Here is a 16,915-nt window from a genome sequence, read left to right as displayed (position 1 = left end):
GGTAACATGCCAGACAAGATGGTACTTTCCTACAAGTTGTGGGTACAAGACACACCATGCCAGTGAGACTTCTGATAAGCAAATAAACCAAAAGCATATTGCTCATTATAACGCGTGGACTCACATAATATAAGCGTTTGAACTACATGCAATGAATATCGGTGGAAGGTTCCCAATCACAAGAATTGAAAATCAGGGAAACTGGGCTGATCGACAGAAGGGCCACTTCCAGAAGAGGACATCATGGCCTGTAAGTGAGACTGGAAGACAGCAATCAGCGTGTTGGTAAATCTTCGTCATTTACAGAGTCTCTGTACCTCTAGGTTTTCAATGGTAGTCAAGTTTTATCAGATGTATATACTTGATCATGAACCACGGCGGTTAGCCTTTCTACTGCGGATACCTTCCAGACTTCGCCATTAATCTAGCGGTGGAGTGGACTGGTGTTTCAGAAGTGTTATATGTTCCTTCGGAGGCTGCTAATAAGTGTGTGTTCAGCTTTCCTAGTATTGTTGTCACAGCTGTATCGTCTCTTGACGCCCCCAAACAGAAACACTGTAGGGTCCATTGGAAGGTCAGCCAATTATAGTTCATACAGGTTGCAGAATAATTCTCTTGTACTGCTCAATCCTCTACACTCACATAAGACAGATCTGCTGCGGGTCATGTCCATCACCCAGTATTGTACAAGCCAATAAACCAGCCAACACCGACTAAGCAGGCGTGGAATAACTAAAGAGACCCGCTGCATACTGCCGGCCACCTGGAGAACTCTAATGTAGACCACTACAGCAGGTCCCGACTAGCCACACACTGTGACCGCTTCTCTACATCTCACAATCACATTCAGACATGGGATGATTCTAGCAGAGACCATCCCGGCAGATCTCCCATCACTTCTCTCCCCAACCAAGACTGCTCAGCACCAAAAACTTTGTGCAAAATATCAGGTTGGACAACCCAGTGCAGTAAACAGCAAAGAGGATTATCAACAGATGAAATGCCGCAGAAGAACCTGCACAGCTTCTCGAAGCTGCCATCTTACTGGAAACCATAAACTGCATGCCTGTCACTCAAACGTCTTCATCCACCACACTGCTAAGTGCTGCATTCCAAAACACCACAACCACACCTGGGGAGGCATCACGCACAACATGGAAGCTCTACACACATACAGTGGTGTAACGTAGGCCCCAGCAGCCACTGCGGTGAGGGGGGGACCTGACCTCCAGGGGGCCCTCACAGCATAGTAGCAGGGCCTCAGACCTCCTCAGTCTGGAGGGGGGCCCCTCTATGTACCTTGCGTATGGGTCCCCTCGATTTTCGTTACACCACTGCCCACATAGGATCAGAAAACAAAGACGTCTCACCAACCACACACCCTGCTTGGTGTAGCGTGCGGCCCGGGTACGCAGGAGATCCCTTGCCCCACAGAGGGGTAGTAAGCGCTATATGTATGATGCAATACAATACTTGTGTTTGATGTGGCATGCAATAAAATGTCTGTCAAATACTGCAGTGTGAGGAAACACTGCGAAGGAAAATCAACTGGCACTGAGCAGTGCATCAAAAAATACAGCACACCACCTAACTGAAACTTACCAACACAGCACAGAGTAACAGAAAACACCACAACACTGCATGACTGATGGAGCAGCTGGGAAGGACACCACGTGGAATAGGCTGGCCAGGGCTAAGACCCCCATACCATTACACAACATATCCAGCAGATAAACCCACATCTGGGACCAAACGCAGTGGGTGGGCTGAGTTGTTTTGTATTTCAAATAAAGGAATTTTGACATTACACTATGCAATGGATCTTGAAAGGACCATTGAATTCATCATAACCTACAGATACATGAGTAATTAACTTCCTCAGGTTTCCCTCCATGTGGGCTCATTTATTGGGAAAAGGATGGTTTAGTGAGCAGTGGTAGAAGGGGGGCTGATCACACTTTAGCTGCTTGGGATCACTACACGCCAGTGCTGCTGTCTCGGGCCTGCTCTGTGGATTACATGTAGGGAGCCTGGCCCTTTAAATGGATTTTTTGGCGTGATTTCCCCGGCCCTTCAGAAAGAAGGCTCACAAAGAGGGGGGAAGAGGTGACGTGGAACAGCGTGAATAAATCATCCTGTCTTGCCGCCGCTCCCGGGGGATGTGTTTTGGGGAGGGGGCGGATTAGAGGAGGGCTCCCATTGGCATGGGGCGCCTTATATACGGCAACAGCTGATGGGGCTGGAGAGAGCCGCGGACACGGCCCCTGGAGCGGAGGCTGCTGCGCTGTCCAGTGCTGACCCCTCATCCATCCATCCATCCATCCACCGCAGGACCAGGGCGCGCGCCACCAGCCCGCCTTTTATACGCGCCTTTTTAACCTTTTTTAATGCATTAATCGGGGGTCTTGTGTTAACGCTGGAAGTGGAGGACTCGTGGTGTTTTTAGGAATGCACGCGCTCGGCTCTGGGTGGGGGTCGTCGAAAAAGCATCATAGACGAGACTAAAGACGCAATAAAAATTAAAGAAACGATAAAAATACGAAGCACTGGATAAAGGGTACCTCTGGCGAGACACAAAGAAGAAGATGCCCAGAGCGGGCTGAGGCAGGGGAGCAGTCCACACCACCGCAGCAGCAGCGCCGGCGCGCCAGGGGCCACCGGGGGCCACCAGGGGCCACCCCGCCATTCCAAGCAACAGGACCCCTGCCAGGCTCCGGTTTTCTAAGCATTTTTTGTACTTTTGATATATTTATTTTTGTACTCCTGGTCCGAGGACATTGTGCAGCCCCCACAGACCCGCCCCCCCCGCAGGGGACGTCCACCATGCCCAGGTCCTTCCTGGTGAAGAAGGTGAAACTCGACGCCTTCTCTGCGGACTTCACCTACGGCCGCGCGCGCCACGACTTCAGCGCGCGCTTCCACAGCAAAGGTGAGCCACACCTGTGTGTGTGTGTGTGTGTGTGTGTGTGTCAGTGTGTGTGTGTGTGTGTCTGTGGCTGTGTGTGTGGCTGCGTGTGTGCCTCTGTCAGTGTGTGTACCTGTGGATGTCAGTGCGTGGCAATGAGTGTGCCAGCGTGTGTGTGTGCCTGTGTGTCTGTCAGTGTGTGTGTGTGTGTGTGTGTGTGTGTGTGTTTGTGGCTGTGTGTGGCTGCGTGTGTGCCTTTGTGTCTGTGTCAGTGTGTGGGCCTGTGGGTGTCAGTGCGTGGCAGTGAGTGTGCCACTGTGTCTGTGTGACTGTGTGTGTGTGGATGTGTGTGTGTCTGTGTCTCTGTGTGTGGGGAGCTCTGTATGAGTGTCTTTGTGTAGCTGTGTGTGTGGGGGGGGGGTTGTGTATGTGCCTTAGTGTATGTGTGTTACTGTATGTGTGTTTGTGCATGAGTGTGTGTCTGTGTGTGGGGGGCTGTGTGTGTGTGTGGCTGTGTGTCTCTGTGTGTGGGCTTGTGTGTGTGGGGAGCTGTGTGTGAGTGTCTATGTGTCAGTGTGTGGTTGTGTGTGTCTGTGTGTGGGGAGTTGTGTGTCTGTGTGTTAGTGTATGTGTGTTGGTGCTTGTGTCTGTGTGTGTCTGGTTGTGTGTGTGTAGTATGTATGTGTGCGTGACCGTGTGTGTGTGGCTGTGTGTCTCTGTGAGTGTATCTTTGTATGTGTGGCTGTGTGTGGGGGGCTGTGTGTGTGGCTGTGTGATTGTGTGGTTGTGTGTGCGTGGGAAGGCTAGTGTATGTGTCTGTGTGTGTCATAGTGTCTGTGTGTGCGTACGTGTTTTCGTGTGTGTCTCCATGCGTGAGCATCTGCAAAACTGTTGCTTTCCAGTTTCTTCGTGTCGTGTGTGTCGGCCCTGCCCAAGGACACTGGCGCAATGCTTGCTTGCTGTGCACGTTTATTGCATGACCTAGCACAACACACAGCAGAATGCCATAACACGGCATATCACACCCTGACACATCGTCATCTGTGTGTAGTGCTGTGCTCCGCTGCTTTGCATCTCAGGTCTTTCTGAATAAATTCCGACACACACATAGCGTAACACACCACCCCACAGAGGATCGTGACACATGAGAGGATATCACGACATTACACTATAAGATACAGCAGACCCGACAGGACAGTGTGTTTTCCCCCAGTTTTCCAAAGTGCACCGTGATGGTGGTGTGTTAGGGCTTCTTGGCGCTATGGCCGATGATGGCTGCAGAGAAACGAGCCACGTCTAGAGTTTCTTGTGTTAATAAGGGATATTTGCAGTCAGGAGCCTGGGGGGGGTTCTTCCCAGGCTCGTGGACAGCAGCAGGTCAGTGGTTGGAACCCCAGCTAGGATGACTCCATCTTTCACCTTCACAAGGTTGATAAACTAGCGCCCTTGTGCTGGGTTATCAGGACACCTGTTGTGTACGCAACAGGCGGTGGGTTGTTTCCTGGCGCGAGTAACGCAGACTCTAACATGTTACATGTGGCATGTAACACAGGGCGCGCCCAGCTCTGCCTGTGCACCCCGCCCCTGCGGCAGGCCGGGCGCCCCGATGCGCACCCCAGGGGCCGCGGGGGCCCTGTTGCTCCTCTGCGCGGATCCAGGATTGTTGACGGTGCAGATTCGCGGAACCCAAGCCTCGGTAGCAGCAACAGCACTAAAATTAGCCCTGGGTACCAGAGGAGGGGTGCGGAGGAGGGATGGGGCGGGGGGGGGGGGGGGATGGAGGGCGGAGGAGGGGGGGGATGCTCATTGTGGCTGCAGGAAGCAGCTTCCAAGAACCAGGCCTTTGTCTCCATCCCCCCAAGTTCAAGGGCAACTGTGGCGGAGGGGATGCTGGGCCCGTGTGCATGTGTGTGGGTGCACACATACACGCAGACTCACACTGTGGCGGAGGGGATGCTGGGCCCGTGTGCATGTGTGTGGGTGCACACATACACGCACGCAGACTCACACTGTGGCGGAGGGGATGCTGGGCCCGTGTGCATGTGTGTGGGTGCACACATACACGCACGCAGACTCACACTGTGGCGGAGGGGATTCTGGGCCCGTGTGCATGTGTGTGGGTGCACACATCACGCACGCAGACTCACACTGTGGCGGAGGGGATGCTGGGCCCGTGTGCATGTGTGTGGGTGCACACATCACGCACGCAGACTCACACTGTGGCGGAGGGGATGCTGGGCCCGTGTGCATGTGTGTGGGTGCACACATACACGCACGCAGACTCACACTGTGGCGGAGGGGATGCTGGGCCCGTGTGCATGTGTGTGGATGCACACATACACGCAGACTCACACTGTGGCGGAGGGGATGCTGGGCCCGTGTTCATGTGTGTGGGTGCACACATACACGCAGACTCACACTGTGGCTGCGGGGATGCTGAGCCCGTGTGCATGTGTGTGATTGCACACATACACGCAGACTCACACTGTGGCTGCGGGGATGCTGAGCCCGTGTGCATGTGTGTGGTTGCACACACACACAGATTCACACACTGTGTCTGCAAACCACCCATTCTGGGCACACACACACACACAGACTCACACACTGTGTATATAAATCACTAATTCTGGGCACACACAGAGACACAATTCCACACAGGTCTGCTCTAAACACACACACGATCTAGCACAAACACAACACATCCACACTCACAGTTCTATACACAGGACATTCCCAAACACAAAACAAAGACTCACACACTGTGTCTGCAAATCACTCAATCTGGGAACACACAAAGACTCACTTCCACACACATATCTGCACCAATCACACACAATCCGGCACCCATACAAAACGTACACACACACACAGTTCAATACACAGGACATTCACAAATACACACTCAACCGCGCAGACACAGGTTGCATAAAGTAGACACACTTAGAAACACAAACGCATATATACACAAAACGCACACATCAGCCAATGCACACAGACACAGGATACACAAGTATTAAAAGTACACACAGAATCACACCACCTCATACACACAAAACACTCACACACTCAGTCTTATACTCGCATATGATCACACATCACACAAAATCTCTCACAATGGACAAGGACACAAGATGCTGGAGTACACAAAACATACACAAACTCACATGCAGGACACTCTCACTCACACACTCACGTGCACACTCACACACAATGTCTGAGAAATATCCACAGATAACATGCAGACATGTTCAAAATACACACAAAGACTACATCCACACCACACACACACACAAGGAGAGAACACATCAACATACTCTCACTCAAACACACATACAGGACATCCGGGCTTCTACAAACTAAACCACAGGAGACACATGCACACACATAAAACATGCACCTCTCACAATCACGTGATCACAGGACATAAAACACACATGAAACACGCATAGCTTCTCTCAGACATGCACGTAAAGTACACACGTTCAAAAAAAAAACAGAAATTCTAGTGCCCCACAAATAGACGAGGGATACACCCACTTACACAAAGCACATGCGCACTCTCTCACACTCTCACAACACACATGCATGGCTAAGAATACAAAGACCCCCTCACATCTTCATAAAGCTGCACAGCACATTTGCATACAACACAGATACAGACTCTCACGCATCAAGGATACACATGTACACTCAAAATACACACGGAATCACTTTCACAACCTCACACTCCTAAGACACACATATGCATGCACAAGACATTTATACAGACCCCCACACGCCCAACTGGACACAGAACACAGCAACTTACGAAAAGCACACATACGCCATGAAAAACCGATAGGACACACATGCATTACACACAACACACACAGCAAAATGGGACACAGACACACTGTGGAGAAGCATGCATAGATATAAAACACATGCAAACATTTGATAGATACACTTGCAGAAAACACGCGCATACCACGAACACAACACATAACACAACCATACAGACACAAACATAGAACATACAAACGTACAGCAACAAAACTAGGACAAACGCCCAGACTCCACAAATTACAATTTCGTGTGCAAGGACACACAAATAATCAGGCACACGCCATGTACAATCACTACACACACACACACTGGACTCTCTCACACACACACAGATACACCTAAGCACGCAGATGCGAACAATACACACTGTGCAAGCAACATGTAAACAACTGTTCAGATTAGGACAGGTGCGTCAGCACACATATACAAAAGACACAACGCACACACCTCAACCAGGCGTCCCAGCGCACACACTCACACACACATATATCCAAAGATCATGAGGGCCTCTCACCGGCGACGGGGGGCTGATGCCTGCTGCTGTGCAGGGGGGGGGGGGGGGGGTTGTGCACAATGCCTGCAGTCTGTTGCATAAGCAGAAAAAGTGCTGGTGTGTGGGAAACGGCAGGGCCGGGTGTACTGCGGAGGAATCCGACCTTGAGCGGCGGCAACCTTGGGGCGGTGGGTCCGCCCTGGGCTCGGCTCCCCGGGCTGGAGAGACCCCCGGAGGGCGGTGGGGGGGGGGGGGGGCAGAGAGACTGTCCAGAAGCCGGACTGTGAGGCTGCACGGCTCTTCGAGTCACGAGAGGGGCCAGCGGGAGATGCATGGGGTGTGAGACCTCACCTGGGGTAGGGACCGCCAGTGATGGGGTGTGAGACATCACCCGGGGAAGGGAGACCCAGTGATGGGGTGTGAGACATCACCGAGGGTGGGGACTGCCAGTGTTGAATATGAGACATCACCCGGGGTAGGAAGACCGAGTGATGGGGTGTGAGACATCACCCGGGGTAGGGACTGCCAGTGATGAGGTGTGAGACATCACCCGGGGTACGGCCTGCCAGTGATGGGGTGTGAGACATCACCCAGGGTAGGGACTGCCAGAGATGGATGTGAGACATCACCCAGGGTGGGGACTGCCAGTAATGAGCTGTGAGACATCACCCGGGATAGGGAGACCCATTGATGGGGTGTGCCAGTGATGGGGTGTGAGACATCAACCGGGAAAGGGAGACCCAGTGATGGGGTGTGAGACATCACCTGGGATAGGGACCGTCAATGATGGTGTGTGAGACATCACCCGGGGTAGGGAGATCCAGTGATGGGGTGAGAGACATCACCCGGGGTAGGGACCGCCAGTGATGGGGTGTGAGACATCACCCGGGGTATGGACTGTCAGTGATGGGGTATGAGACATCAACCGGCGTAGAGATACCCAGGGATGGGGTGTGAGACATCACCCGGCATAAGGAATGCGAGGTCTCGAAAGAGACCTGCCCGCCAACCAGACATGAGGTGGGTTTATAGAGACACAGCCCTTCATAGGGACTCCTAGGTCTCGAATTAGGCCTCTTCCTCCTGTTACAGAGACAAGTGAACCAGTGATTGGGTGTGAGACATCACCCGACGCAGGTACACCCAGAGATGGGGTGTGAGACATCACCCAGGGTAGGGAGACCGAGTGATGGGGTGTGAGACATCACCCGGGGTAGAGAGACCCATTAATGGGGTGTGAGACATCACCCGGCGCAGTGACACCCAGTGATGGAGGGTGAGACATCACCCGGCGCAGACACCCAGTGATGGATGTGAGACATCACCCGGGGTAGGGAGACCCAGTGACGGTGTGTGAGACATCACCCGGCGCCCTGACACCCAGTGACGGAGTGTGAGACATCACCCGGGGTAGGGAGACCCTGTGATGGGGTGTGAGACATCACCCGGGGTAGGTACTGCCAGTGATGGGGTGTGAGACATCACCCGGGGTAGGGAGACCCATTAATGGGGTGTGAGACATCACCCGGGGAAGGGAGACCCAGTGATGAGGTGTGAGACATCACCCGGGGTACGGACTGCCAGTGATGGGGTGTGAGACATCAACCGGGAAAGGGAGACCCAGTGATGGGGTGTGAGACATCACCTGGGATAGGGACCGTCAATGATGGTGTGTGAGACATCACCCGGGGTAGGGAGATCCAGTGATGGGGTGAGAGACATCACCCGGGGTAGGGACCGCCAGTGATGGGGTGTGAGACATCACCCGGGGTATGGACTGTCAGTGATGGGGTATGAGACATCAACCGGCGTAGAGATACCCAGGGATGGGGTGTGAGACATCACCCGGCATAAGGAATGCGAGGTCTCGAAAAAGACCTGCCCGCCAACCAGACATGAGGTGGGTTTATAGAGACACAGCCCTTCATAGGGACTCCTAGGTCTCTAATTAGGCCTCTTCCTCCTGTTACAGAGACAAGTGAACCAGTGATTGGGTGTGAGACATCACCCGACGCAGGTACACCCAGAGATGGGGTGTGAGACATCACCCAGGGTAGGGAGACCGAGTGATGGGGTGTGAGACATCACCCGGGGTAGGTACTGCCAGTGATGGGGTGTGAGACATCACCCGGGGTAGGGAGACCCAGTGATGGATGTGAGACATCACCCGGGGTAGGGAGACCCAGTGACGGCGTGTGAGACATCACCCGGCGCCGTGACACCCAGTGACGGAGTGTGAGACATCACCCGGGGTAGGGAGACCCTGTGATGGGGTGTGAGACATCACCCGGCGCAGTGACACCCAGTGATGGAGGGTGAGACATCACCCGGCGCAGTGACACCCAGTGATGGATGTGAGACATCACCCAGGGTAGGGACTGCCAGAGATGGATGTGAGACATCACCCAGGGTGGGGACTGCCAGTAATGAGCTGTGAGACATCACCCGGGATAGGGAGACCCATTGATGGGGTGTGCCAGTGATGGGGTGTGAGACATCAACCGGGAAAGGGAGACCCAGTGATGGGGTGTGAGACATCACCTGGGATAGGGACCGTCAATGATGGTGTGTGAGACATCACCCGGGGTAGGGAGATCCAGTGATGGGGTGAGAGACATCACCCGGGGTAGGGACCGCCAGTGATGGGGTGTGAGACATCACCCGGGGTATGGACTGTCAGTGATGGGGTATGAGACATCAACCGGCGTAGAGATACCCAGGGATGGGGTGTGAGACATCACCCGGCATAAGGAATGCGAGGTCTCGAAAGAGACCTGCCCGCCAACCAGACATGAGGTGGGTTTATAGAGACACAGCCCTTCATAGGGACTCCTAGGTCTCGAATTAGGCCTCTTCCTCCTGTTACAGAGACAAGTGAACCAGTGATTGGGTGTGAGACATCACCCGACGCAGGTACACCCAGAGATGGGGTGTGAGACATCACCCAGGGTAGGGAGACCGAGTGATGGGGTGTGAGACATCACCCGGGGTAGAGAGACCCATTAATGGGGTGTGAGACATCACCCGGCGCAGTGACACCCAGTGATGGAGGGTGAGACATCACCCGGCGCAGACACCCAGTGATGGATGTGAGACATCACCCGGGGTAGGGAGACCCAGTGACGGTGTGTGAGACATCACCCGGCGCCCTGACACCCAGTGACGGAGTGTGAGACATCACCCGGGGTAGGGAGACCCTGTGATGGGGTGTGAGACATCACCCGGGGTAGGTACTGCCAGTGATGGGGTGTGAGACATCACCCGGGGTAGGGAGACCCATTAATGGGGTGTGAGACATCACCCGGGGAAGGGAGACCCAGTGATGAGGTGTGAGACATCACCCGGGGTACGGACTGCCAGTGATGGGGTGTGAGACATCAACCGGGAAAGGGAGACCCAGTGATGGGGTGTGAGACATCACCTGGGATAGGGACCGTCAATGATGGTGTGTGAGACATCACCCGGGGTAGGGAGATCCAGTGATGGGGTGAGAGACATCACCCGGGGTAGGGACCGCCAGTGATGGGGTGTGAGACATCACCCGGGGTATGGACTGTCAGTGATGGGGTATGAGACATCAACCGGCGTAGAGATACCCAGGGATGGGGTGTGAGACATCACCCGGCATAAGGAATGCGAGGTCTCGAAAAAGACCTGCCCGCCAACCAGACATGAGGTGGGTTTATAGAGACACAGCCCTTCATAGGGACTCCTAGGTCTCTAATTAGGCCTCTTCCTCCTGTTACAGAGACAAGTGAACCAGTGATTGGGTGTGAGACATCACCCGACGCAGGTACACCCAGAGATGGGGTGTGAGACATCACCCAGGGTAGGGAGACCGAGTGATGGGGTGTGAGACATCACCCGGGGTAGGTACTGCCAGTGATGGGGTGTGAGACATCACCCGGGGTAGGGAGACCCAGTGATGGATGTGAGACATCACCCGGGGTAGGGAGACCCAGTGACGGCGTGTGAGACATCACCCGGCGCCGTGACACCCAGTGACGGAGTGTGAGACATCACCCGGGGTAGGGAGACCCTGTGATGGGGTGTGAGACATCACCCGGCGCAGTGACACCCAGTGATGGAGGGTGAGACATTACCCGGCGCAGTGACACCCAGTGATGGATGTGAGACATCACCCGGGGTAGGGAGACCCAGTGACGGCGTGTGAGACATCACCCGGCGCCGTGACACCCAGTGACGGAGTGTGAGACATCACCCGGGGTAGGGAGACCCTGTGATGGGGTGTGAGACATCACCCGGCGCAGGGACACCCACTGATGGAGTGTGAGACATCACCCGGCGCAGACACCCAGTGATGGATGTGAGACATCACCCGGGGAAGGGAGACCCAGTGACGGTGTGTGAGACATCACCCGGCGCCCTGACACCCAGTGACGGAGTGTGAGACATCACCCGGGGTAGGGAGACCCTGTGATGGGGTGTGAGACATCACCCGGCGCAGGGACACCCACTGATGGGGTGGGTTTACAGCGAGATGCCCCAGCATACAGACTCCGATGTGTCGCATGAGATGTCTTCCCCAAGTCCCAGTGACAAGGCAACAGGTGATGGGCCGCATTTATCAAGACACCATCCAGGACTACAAGAGCGAGACCTCTTTCAGTGACACGCTGATGTCCCAGTAGGGAAGCCACGAGTTTAAAGTGACATCTCGTAGCGCACAGACTCTGAGGTCGCGAGCGAGACTCCTTCCCCAAGGAACAGTAAAAAGCTGGATTTAGAGAGACATCGTCCCCGCTCCAAAGAGTGAGACCTCTTTCAGTGACATGCTGATGTCCCCGTGGGGATGTCAGGAGTTTATAGTGAGTGTCCCAAAGGCTGATGCAATGTTCAGGCATGTTCCTGCAGGACAAGGGCACCGCGGTCTCGGCAAGAGACATCTTCCCTAGATCTCGTGACATCCTGCTTTTTCATGGTGTCATTTGTTTACAGGGGCACTGCCCTGTGAAGGGGGGGGGGCTCCGGGGACCAGACCTCTGCCCCATGTTATGTAGAGACCCCCAATTACAGCATGATGGGCTCGTAGAAGCGTTGTCGCCGCCACATGCTGCCAGGGCTCAGAGAGAGACCTCTCGGCGCTATGTACATGCGCCAATGGGCGGTGTGGGGGGTTTATAAGAAGGCACTGCGTACCAGAGCGACTGAGGCAGCCCCGGTGACTCCTTCCTGCCATGGGGTTGGACAAGGCCCTCTAGTCTCCTTAGGAGGGAGGGAAGTGAAAGAAATGATTGATGTGGGCAGAGGGTGATGGGCAGAATCCTTCAAGAGCCTGATGTCGGCTGGTGGTGCTGGTCTTCCGGCTGCAGGGACCCCCATCCGCCCACAAGCTAGGGCTGCCTAGACCAGACAGCTTGATGCATGTGTTACCCAGAGGGCTTTTAAGCAGGGACATCTTAAGGCTTTGGGGGGCCCAGGGCCAAGCGTATTTCAGAGCCCCTGCTTGGCTCACCTTTGAATTTATGGTCCAATTTCAGCTCTTTCATGCCCCCTTTGGCCAGGTCACTGACACTGCACAGACACAGGGGTCCACATTACAAATGTGTTTACGGCTAACATTCAGGGATAGTGATGTGTGTTTTCAATATCATAACTCAGCAACAGCTCACTAATCCTACTGCAAATAATCTCTGTGACCCCCTCCCGTTTCTCTTAGATCAGGTCCTGTTTTGAGCTAAAAGAACCTTTTTTTATGGCTGTTGGTTGAAGCAAACACATTTCTAGGCAAAATGCCTGTAATACACTCGCACATCACCCACATTAAAAATAAACTAAAGGAAAACGGTATTTTAAAACAATATGTTTAGGAATTATTAAAAGTCATCAGGTCAAGGCTCTCTGCAGAACAGAGCTGGCCATATCAGGGCTCCCCTGAGAGGATGGGGCCCAGGGCCAGAGCCACTTTGTCCAGGCCTTAAAAAGTCTCTGCTTTTAAGACAATGTCCCAGGGCTCATGAATAATGAAGTAATAACCTCTTCTTCTCTTTCTTGTCAACTCCAGGGTACATCAGCGACTACATCACCCCGTCTGTCTATGATGGAGACAGCGACAGCACCATCAAAGTGCCCTCCCCGGAGCCGATCTACGCCACCGTGCACGACGACTATGGGACGCCGGACTCCGACCAGCCCGACAGTCCACACTCTGAGATCACGGCAGGCTACATCAACGGGGACACCGCGGTCAGCGAGGGCTACACGGTGGACGCCTTCTTCATCACTGATGGGAGGTCCAGGAGAAGGGTCCTGAGCAGTGGGCGCAACATCCAGCGACACACCTGCAACGAGTGTGGAAAGACCTACGCCACCTCGTCCAACCTCAGCCGACACAAGCAGACCCACCGCAGCCTGGACAGCAAGATGGCCAAGAAGTGTCCCACCTGCGGCAAGATCTACGTCTCCATGCCCGCCATGGCCATGCACCTCCTGACCCACGACCTCAAGCACAAGTGCGACATCTGCAGCAAGGCTTTCAGCAGGCCTTGGCTCCTCCAGGGCCACATGAGATCCCACACGGGAGAGAAGCCCTTCGGCTGCGCCCACTGCGGCAAGGCCTTTGCTGACCGCTCCAACCTCCGGGCCCACATGCAGACCCACTCGGCCTTCAAGCACTACAAGTGCAAGCGTTGCGAGAAGACCTTCGCCCTGAAGTCCTACCTGAACAAGCACTACGAGTCGGCCTGCTTCAAGGGGGCCATCCCCCCACTCAGCCCCCTGGAGGACTGACCCAGTCTCCAATGCTCCTCAGAACACCTCCATTTTCTGTTTTGCACCTCTCTTGGGGAGGGGAGGCTCATGCAAAGACCCTACTCACAGGTAGCCACCTACCACCACCAATGAACCTTGGTGAAGTCATCTTCTGGTCTGGATTCAACACTGCTCACCTTTTCCTGGTGGAACCACCTGGGCCCCTTCTCCAAGGGGTCCAATACTTCAGAAATGCCTCTGCATCCCCTCAAGCACCCCCCATTTGCATTCTTAAGCATGGTCCTATATAAGCAATGTTTAGCAAACCCTAGCGACACCCCGCTTGAAGACCGGTGAAGGCATCAAATGTCTTAGGTACGAACTTAGAGGGTTGAAAACCCTTTCTGGAAAGAAAAAAAGTATTCTCCTTCTAGAAATGCACACGCTCTTCCAAACCCCTCCCCCATTTCCCCATCCGCCCCAACAAGAATATGCGCCTTGAAGGTTAAATTATATCTTTGGTAAATAATTTTCTACTGGACATGTGTTAATTTGTCAATGTATTTATTAACTCAAGTATTTATTTATTCACGTACTTATAACGTGCTAATTTATTTATTTATTGAGGTATCATTTAATTTTCGGATTTGCCTTTTTTTGTTTGCATCTCGTCACTGTGGACTTTTTGCGTTGAGGACTTTACTTGGCCGGTCATCCCGCCAAGCAGGGTTCCTCCTGTTGGGTTTTCAGTCGCACTGTTTACTTAGGTTGCCAGTATTTTCCTGCCTATGCCAAAGCATTTGTCACTTTCAAAGAGACAACCCCCACTTTTTTCTTTGTTGGTTTCTCCGTTCGCGTCTGACGCCCCGCCCCCTTTTTTAAACGGCGCCTGCATGCACTCTGCACCGAATCTATGCCAATTTTTATGACGCTTTTTCAATCCCCCTTCTCTTATCCCTTTTTACTTATTTTTGTTCTGTTTTCTTTAAAAAAAAAAAGAAAAAAAATATGTTTGCCAAAACTTTAGATTAGTATCAGAGGGCAATATTTCTCTCTCTCTTAGGAATCTGGTTCTGAGATATATAGAAGCAATAATGAGGAAATGCATGTTATTTTAAGACGAATAGTATCACTGAGAAATCAGGTACATTTTAATCCAATATTCTTACTAGTAACGAATATCAGGGACTTTGCCAATGTAGTGTTCTTTGATATATGATGAACAAAAAAAAAAAAACTGAAAAAAAAATCTTTAAAAAAACATACTCTTCCATATGTATGCACTGCCTGCCTCTGACTTCTTCGTAGGTTTAGGAATGTGTAGGCCTGTAGCCTCCAAGAGACAGTTTAGTAACATTTTATAGCACATTTTGGGGAATCCCACAATGGCCCAGTCACGACAGCATTCTGTATTTTTTTATTTGTCAACCAATGAAAAGCAAGCATTAACCGTGGAGCGAGAGACACTGAGAAGAGACTGCACCTTGACGTCACAGGCCTCGCGAGGAGGCCGGCATCTTTCTAAAAGCCATGTGGACTAGTGGTTCTGATATTTTGTACCGACGAAGCACTTCCTATCCTGTCTTTCCGTTTTAATAAGAACCGAACAGCACAATTGAAACCTTAACTAGTATTCAGGTAGAGGGGACGTGAATTAGATAGGCCTCTGTCTTTTTTGTACTGAAAAAAGGGAAAAAAACTGTATATTGTTGCGAGATGCCATGTAAATACCATGAAGGAAAAAGTTGACTTAATTTTTACAGCTGTAAAGAGATGAATATGTTTGTTTCTGGAGATTTTGTCCCCAGGGATTTTTTGAGCCAGTATTTGGATGAACTAAGCACAATGATGTCACGCCTTTCGACGCACTTCACAATAAATGACGATACAAGTGACTTCCTAGACGTGTGGGGTGTTGCTGTCTTGTGGGGGGCTGTGTCTGCCTGCTGCTCGGCCTTGCTGTCTGCTTCTTGGGGGAGAAAGTCACTCCCTTTCACGGTGTCGGAGGATAATCGCTATAATTGGGGGATTAGGCGGCAGGGGGCTTTCTTCTGTGCCTGTGAGATGTGGGAGGGGGGCGTGTGTGTGGGGGACAGATGCCGGCTGCATCCCTTTGATGCTCCGTCAGCACGCGCTCTGTGATCTGCTGAGGCACAGACACCACCACCGCAGACTAACAAAAGCCACCGCTGTGATCCCACCGTCCCCAGACACCACCACAGGAACAGGCTCCTTCCCCTGAACTGGGGCAAGGGAAACACCACACAAAGTCCCTCCATTCCACCACCTCCAAAGCAACAACTAGCACCGCCACCTCTCCTCCCACCGCAACCAACAACCTCCTCACTCCCTTAACCACCAGAAACAATCACTGCTGAGTTCACACTCCCGAGACACCACCACACGAGCAGGCTCATTCCCCTGAACTGGGGCAAGGGAAACACCACACAACCCTCTCCACCCAACCACCTCCTAAGCAACAACTAGCACTGTCACCTCTACTCCCACCGCAGCCAACAACCTCCTCACTCCCTTAACCACCAGAAACAATCACTGCTGAGTTCACCCTCCCCAGACACCACCACACGAGCAGGCTCATTCCCCTGGACTGAAGCAAGGGAAACACCACACAACCCTCTTCACCCCACCGCTTTCAAAGCAACAACTAGCACCGCCACCTCCCCTCCCACCGAAACGAACAACAACACTCTCTTAACCACCAGAAACAATCACTGCCGAGTTCACTCTCCCAGACACCACCAAAAGAGCAGGCTCCTTCTCCTGAACTGGAGCAAGGGAAACACCACACAACCCTCTCCACCTAACCACCTCCAAAGCAACAACTAGCACTGAAGCCTCCCTCCCACCGCAATGAACAACCACCACACTCTCTTAAACACCTGAAATAATCACTGTTGAATACACCCTCACCAGACACCACCACACGAGCAGACTCATTACCTTGGACTGGAGCAAGGGAA

General features: G+C 52.9%; 1 protein-coding gene across 1 annotated transcript; it reads left to right on the top strand.

Annotated features, from left to right (window-relative positions):
* Window positions 1-2,242: 2,242 nt before the first annotated feature.
* Window positions 2,243-15,155, top strand: SCRT1 (scratch family transcriptional repressor 1). Its single transcript, XM_069221105.1, has 2 exons — window positions 2,243-2,929; window positions 13,249-15,155. Exons 1-2 carry the CDS (start codon window positions 2,824-2,826, stop codon window positions 13,971-13,973), a joined length of 831 nt encoding a protein of 276 aa, XP_069077206.1. The 5' UTR covers window positions 2,243-2,823; the 3' UTR covers window positions 13,974-15,155.
* Window positions 15,156-16,915: the final 1,760 nt, after the last annotated feature.

The sequence above is a fragment of the Pleurodeles waltl genome, chromosome 2_2 (assembly GCF_031143425.1).
Source record: "Pleurodeles waltl isolate 20211129_DDA chromosome 2_2, aPleWal1.hap1.20221129, whole genome shotgun sequence".
In the NCBI taxonomy this organism is placed as follows: domain Eukaryota; kingdom Metazoa; phylum Chordata; class Amphibia; order Caudata; family Salamandridae; genus Pleurodeles; species Pleurodeles waltl.
Note: the sequence above shows the minus strand (reverse complement) of the source record. Positions and strands in the feature narration are given on the sequence as shown.

Excerpts from the sequence above, each read along its gene's own strand:
- SCRT1 (XM_069221105.1), top strand. The coding sequence starts at position 2,824 with ATGCCCAGGTCCTTCCTGGTGAAGAAGGTGAAACTCGACGCCTTCTCT. Across the intron at positions 2,930-13,248 it reads CGCGCGCTTCCACAGCAAAG|GGTACATCAGCGACTACATC; the intron begins GTGAGCCACACC and ends TGTCAACTCCAG.